Source organism: Buceros rhinoceros, unplaced genomic scaffold (assembly GCF_000710305.1).
Source record: "Buceros rhinoceros silvestris isolate BGI_N320 unplaced genomic scaffold, ASM71030v1 scaffold38003, whole genome shotgun sequence".
In the NCBI taxonomy this organism is placed as follows: Eukaryota; Metazoa; Chordata; class Aves; order Bucerotiformes; family Bucerotidae; genus Buceros; species Buceros rhinoceros.
Genome location: NW_010404844.1, coordinates 542 through 7,088, shown reverse-complemented (window position 1 = coordinate 7,088; position 6,547 = coordinate 542). Strand labels below are relative to the sequence as shown.

Here is a 6,547-nt window from a genome sequence, read left to right as displayed (position 1 = left end):
GTTTGGTTTGCCAGCCCACCGAGAAAGAGGATTTGGGGTTCAGTGGGCGGCTGTTTTTTCCCCGTGGAGATCAGCAGTTGTGGCAACTGAACGTGTGTCACGGCAAGATTCTTCGGTTTCTCGTGTGGTGACTCTCGCAGTCTGCCTGAGAAATGCGGAGGGGCTCACAAGTAGAGTTCCTCCATCGCTTCCAAGAGAAAAAACAAAAAGAAACAGTTCGATAGGGACGGAAATTCACTGTGGCTACCGTTCATATTTGCCAAAGGCTATTGCCTCTTAAATTAAAACTTTTTGCCCTAGAAATGGGGATGAGTTGGGCAGCACTGAAGACAGGATTCAGCCAAACTGGTTGCTCTGCAGAATGACACTACCTCTGTTTCTGACCTTCCCATGGTCCCTTATTTCTTAAGGCTTCTGAAATCTTTTTCTAATTTTCACATGCCGTACACTGGAGGATAGGCTTGATGGGCTTGAGTAGGTCACGTCTCAGAACGATGTCTGATCAACAAGTTGAAACAACCCTGATTATTACAAACACCTCGAAAAACGTTCTTCTTTGACCCCTTGTCTCATGTATTGTTCATTTGCACCAGGCATGGCTCTGTTTCCTGTGGTGTCCACTGAGACAGTATTTCATGCCCCGAGAGAGCACTCTCTGCTTTGATCTATAAACTTCAAAGCTTCCTTTCAAGCTTTTTGTGGTGTTTGTAATAGTTACGAGGTGTAAGTTTTGCTTTGTTTTGTTATTTCATCTGACCAAAGCTTGCATCATTTAGTCTCCTGTGATTTCTTCACTTCCTGCAATCCCAGTTCTCTGGCAGGATTGCATGAACAGTGGTTTTTCGAGAATCAGTGTAGTCTTAAATTCTTAAAAGAACTGTTGAGAGACAAAAGATTGATACTTGTTTTATGGAAAATCCACCATTCTTGTTTCCAAATACTATCAAACAAGGGCAAACTTCCTAGAGGACTGATCTTCCAGAGAAGACAAGAAACAAGACTTCGTACATTCAAACCGGGGAGCCTAAAAAAACGTGATCTAATATGATGAGGGGCCATGTGGAAGATATGTTTTCTGTGATATTTCTAAAAAAAAAGAAACAAAAACAAACCCAAGACACAGTGAACCAGCCCCTGCAAAAAACCCTTAAAAGACAATCTAAAATGATGCATTGAACCCAGTGCTGCAGATTTCGCAAAGCTCGCAGGGTCCTTCCTGGTAGAAGACCGGAAGTTCCTGCCAATGAGACATGTCCAGCCTCGATATTCCTGCACCGGTATTGTGGCATGTCCTAGAGGAAGAGCAGCCCTTGTTCTTGGACTGTAACTCCTGTGAGCAGTGCGTGAGAGATGCAGGCAGTTAAGAGGGATGTTTGTATGTCTGACAGGTGCCGGGTTCTTTAATTCATTTGTAATTCATTTGTAATTCATTTTAATTCATTTGTAACAAAAGCTCTTCAGGCATTAAAGGAAATCAGGAACCAAAAGCTAAAGACCCTCAGTGTTACTTGGTAAAGACGAAACCTTGGAGGAGTTTTAATGTGGAAGCAAAGCTTAACAAGAGCTACGGCTGCTAAAAATACTTCCATGGTTTCCCTTTAAAGTCCACACCAGTAGTGTGGAAAACATCTTAACTCTTTAGGATACTGCTTGAGGAGAGTTGCTGTCCTATCAGTTCTACTTTACATTTGAGATGCATTAGATTAAAAAAAAGGGTAAAAGATATTGTAAGGTGAGGTGTAAACTTGATGGGTTTTTTTACCTTGAATTTATAACAGACTTCAGTATTTGTCCAGGATAAAACAAAACATCCGATTAAACACACACTTTATGGTGTTACTTTAGAGCCTTCTAACTTGCATTTTAGAAAACAAATGAGTTCTCATTGTTTTTTTTCTTCTTGCTGTTCTTTCTTAGGTGGGACAAAATGTCCGAAAGATCAGATATTCTTCACTTCAAATTTGACAATTATGGGGATTCGATGTTACAGAAAATGAGCAAACTGAGGGAAGAAAACAAGTTTTGTGATGTTGTGGTCCATATAGATGACGTCGAAGTGCACGGGCATAAAATTGTCTTTGCTGCTGGCTCTCCCTTTTTAAGAGATCAGTTCTTGCTGAACGACTCCCGAGATGTGAAAATCTCCATACTGCAGAGCTCGGAAGTGGGGAGGCAGCTGCTTCTGTCCTGTTACAGTGGTGTCCTCGAGTTTCCCGAGATGGAACTGGTAAACTACTTGACTGCTGCAAGCTTTCTGCAGATGAGCCACATTGTGGAGCGATGCACCCAGGCCCTCTGGAAGTTCATAAAACCGAAGCAGCCGTTGGAGAGCAAGGAGTGTGAACTGCAAAGTGACTCCTCTGAGCTGAAGGAACATCAAGGAGACGACGACTCTCTGCAACAAGATTCACCTTGTATTCAACCTTCAGAAGACAGTATGGACATGGAGGATAGTGATATTCAGATCATCAAGGTGGAGTCCATTGGGGAGGTGACAGAAGTCAGGAACAAGAAGGATCAGAACCAGTTTATTTCTTCTGAACAAACTGCACTGCATTCCTCAGAGCCTCAACACTTTCTGATCAACTCCACTGTTGAAAACAGAGCCAGTGAAATAGAGCAAAACCACCTCCACAACTATGCCCTTTCTTATGCTGGCAGCGATAACATCATCCTGGCCTCTAAAGATATGTTCGGCCCTAACAGCCGAGGCATAGACAAAGGCCTCCAGTGGCACCATCAGTGTCCAAAGTGCACGAGAGTATTTCGGCATCTGGAAAACTATGCTAACCACTTAAAGATGCATAAACTATTTATGTGTCTCCTCTGTGGCAAGACGTTCACTCAGAAAGGCAACCTCCACCGGCACATGAGAGTGCACGCGGGCATCAAGCCGTTCCAATGTAAGATCTGTGGGAAAACGTTCTCTCAGAAGTGTTCCTTACAGGACCACCTCAACCTGCACAGTGGGGACAAGCCCCATAAGTGTAACTACTGTGACATGGTTTTTGCCCATAAACCCGTTCTGAGGAAACATCTTAAACAGCTACACGGTAAAAATAGCTTTGACAATGCCAATGAGAGAAATGTTCAAGACATAACAGTGGACTTCGATTCATTCACGTGTAGCGCTGCCCCAGACAGTAAGGTCTGTCAGCAAGCTGATGCAAGCCAGGTACTGGATGCAGGGAAGCTGCCTCCGGCTGTGCTCAGTCTAAGAAACGATGGTACCTGCGTCAATTAAGCAATTACAAACAGCCCTTTGCAGAGATCGTGATGGAGAGGAGCAAACAGTTGGTTTGGGCTCTGACCTACGCTAGTGGTATGCCCGGAAAGGCTACGGATGATGGCGGGTTGGATGGCAAAACCTGGCAGGCCTTCAGCCATCATTCTTAGTCTTACTTGATACTTTCTGTGAATAGCAAACTTCCTTCAGGTTTCTGTCTGTGTCTCTGCTGTAGATTAAGGGGTTAATTGTTTCATTTCTCTCTGATTAGGAGACTCAAGACTAACACCTTTTGAAAGACTGTTGCTGTGGGCTGCAAGTAAACCATCTGCTGTACAGTTAGAGGCCTCTCTGTGTCTGGGCAGATGGAGGGAAGAGCACAGAGGACAAGTCTGTGAGATAACCCGATTATTTTTTTTAAAGCACTGGATAACTGAAAGCACTCCACATAGTTAAATTTAAACTTACCTCTTGAAGTTATCTTTCTCTGAACTTATCCCTGGACCCCTGCAGTTGAAATGAAGTATTTTTGTGTCACTTTTTTGCCCTTTCTAAATGTATTTCAAGAAAAACTTCTGCTGCCAATCAACACTATCTTAAAAGCTCTCAGGGTTTTTAACCTCAGCATGTATTCCGAAAAGATAAAACCCTAAATGATTTGGCAGGGTTAGCTGATCGTTGCATAGAACTGTTCAAAAGGAGAACAAATTGCAGCTCTGGAATGTGAGAGGCCCATGCCAGGAGTGCAAGTATGACCTATTTCTCATGCTGTCATACCTAGGATTTTCAAAGGGCACTTACCAGTGTACGTACTGAGACAAGCTAAACACTGCAAAACGAAGAACTCCTCATCCATCTTCCGTAAATTTTGCATCACATAAGCCGACTGTTGTTGGTTTTAGAGCAAAGCTGGAGTGGAGAAATACTGTTTTTCGACACTGTGACAAGGATCTGTTTTAAAAGCTGCAATGTAACAACTCCATGCTTTGCTTTTTTTTTTTTTGCTTTTTTTCTTTTTTTTCCCCTTAGTTCTTATATATCTCTCCTTGATATCTAATTGGGGCCACTGTCAGTCAACTTGAAAAAAGAAACAGAAATACCTGCTGTAACAACACACAGGTTTTTGGTTTCTTGGACATTCAAAGAATACTTTTTTTTCTAAGTGACCTGCATAGTTCATGGCCGTTAGTGTTTTACAGAGCCCCGGATGAGGTATAGGTAGCACAATTTCCGTAGGTTAATGTATCAGCTATGAACTGTACTCAGCAATACCTCTTGTATACCGCCTTAAACATCCAATGTAGCGGGAATGGCACGTTAGTTGGATTCTGCGATTATACTGCATTGCTTCTCAAAAGTGCCGTGGAATTATCTGCATCCCAATCAGGCCGAAAGAAATGAGTTTCTCTGAGGCACACCATTCCTAGGAGAACAGCACTCTTCCCACGCTGAAGTGTAGCATAGACCAATAATCGAATGGCTGATGCTTGGTAGAGAACTGCTGTTTGTATTTGGAATAAGGATTTCTTCCACTGCAGCTCTTTTCCACAAGGTTTGCCGTGAGGCTGAGATTATGCTTCCTACTTACTAGTGGAACTGTTTGTGTGTTCGAGTGAGGGGTGGGCGTGAAAGGCTGCTATTGTGTGGTGAAAAATGCTGGACAGGTGTGACCAAAGGTGTGTTGGAGCAAAAATGCTTTGTGTGTAATTCTCAAAGTTGGTCCTGATCTTCAAGTCTGTGCGTGTAGAAGCCAGATTTCCTTACGCAGACACTACGGTGATGGACGGTAAAAAGCGTGAATGCTGCAGAACGTTCTCAGTGTTCAATCCGCACACTTTCAAGCAGAAAAGCGAGGTGATTCTGTGAATCCGTGTTTGCAATTGAGTTCTTAAACTGCTGTACTTGACTGTTATGTGAACTGTTACATGGACAGCTATGAAGTAAGCAATGGAAGTGGAGTCAGGGCATTACATCTTCAAGTTGTAGCAAATATATTTAGGCCTAAAATCGAACTATTTGGAACTTCTAGAAATGATTGTCCAGGTTCCTGGCAGAGAAAACAAATTTGCATGGGACAAAAAGCTGTTTTTCCTCTTAAAGCCACCCTCTTGGAAAATCATTTTGAGCTAAAACTGACCGTGACAGTTGCATCCGACACTTGCATTCTGTCATCAGACAGAATCTTCTGCATTGTTCAAACATTTTGATAATACATCATTCAAGATATGGAAATAAGTTATAGCACTAACATCAAAACGAAGATAGACGTGGAGAATAAGAGCTTGCAGAGCCAGGTCAACGTGCTGAAGGGACTAGTGAACGATCTAACCAGATATAAATATGGACATGATAAATAAAATGGTATTCTGCCAGAGAAAGGAATAAAACTGTACAAACGCTGGGAAAAGTGGCAGCAAAATGGACAGTATTGAAAGCGTTGTCTATCTAGGAGGGTTTTTTGTGGAAATACGAAGCTGTAATGTTACTGTAAGGAGAACACAGCTTGTTGATGTAGCCGTGCGTGACCGGGAGCTGATATGAAGAGACAAGGGGTTTCCTAAGAAAGAAAAATATGGTTTGGTCAAGATATACAGGTGTTCAGTCCACGTTGTGCTGTGGTGATGTCAGTGTCTGAGGAAGCTGAGACTGCTGGCCGTTGGGTTAAAAGGCTGCTTGGGTCATTTGGTGAGACCCCGGCAGAACAGGAAAAAGGAGGAGAGCAGAAGATTGCTTCTTCAATGAAAACGGACGCATCTGTTAGATGATAAGTGACTTCTTACTAACGTCTGCGCTTTTGGCCTGGCAACAGGGTGCAGACCAAAAGATTTATGCAGGAGGCGGCTGCGTGACTCCACAAACCCTGGAGGTCTAAGAGGGCAATACGCTGATGGCATGGTGCAAAGTGCGCTGGAGGCAGAGTTCATCCAAGATTTGCCCCTGTATGGAGCAGAGAAGTGAAGAGTGTGGAAGAGGTGTTAGAAAAGAAAAATCTGGCTAACACTTCTTCTCCGAATTCCAGATTAAAGTGGAGTGAGTATTATTTTAAATGATACCGAGGCAGCTTGATTATAAAATAAGATGAACTTAATTGTCCGTGTATGTAAAATGTTGTCTTCATTGCAATGTTCCGGTTAGTGAAAGACTAGATCTGTTGGTTGTTGCTACTGATGCTGCATATTCAGATGAGGACTATGGAGTCATCATAATCTGTGTGTAAATGTGTAGAATCCTGTTTGCTGGTAAGTGGATAGTCTCACAACTTAATGTGCTGTACAACTCCCTGCATATCCTGAAAATAAGTCTATTACAAAAGTATTTTAA

General features: G+C 42.7%; 1 protein-coding gene across 1 annotated transcript; it reads left to right on the top strand.

The window, feature by feature from the left end:
- The first annotated feature begins 1,921 nt into the window (after positions 1–1,921).
- Positions 1,922–3,833, top strand: ZBTB26 (zinc finger and BTB domain containing 26). Its single transcript, XM_010133526.1, has one exon. The coding sequence runs from the start codon at positions 1,928–1,930 to the stop codon at positions 3,242–3,244; it is 1,317 nt and encodes a 438-aa protein (XP_010131828.1). The 5' UTR covers positions 1,922–1,927; the 3' UTR covers positions 3,245–3,833.
- Positions 3,834–6,547: the final 2,714 nt, after the last annotated feature.

What these genes read in the sequence shown, in the direction of transcription:
- ZBTB26 (XM_010133526.1), top strand. Translation starts at nt 1,928, where the DNA reads ATGTCCGAAAGATCAGATATTCTTCACTTCAAATTTGACAATTATGGG.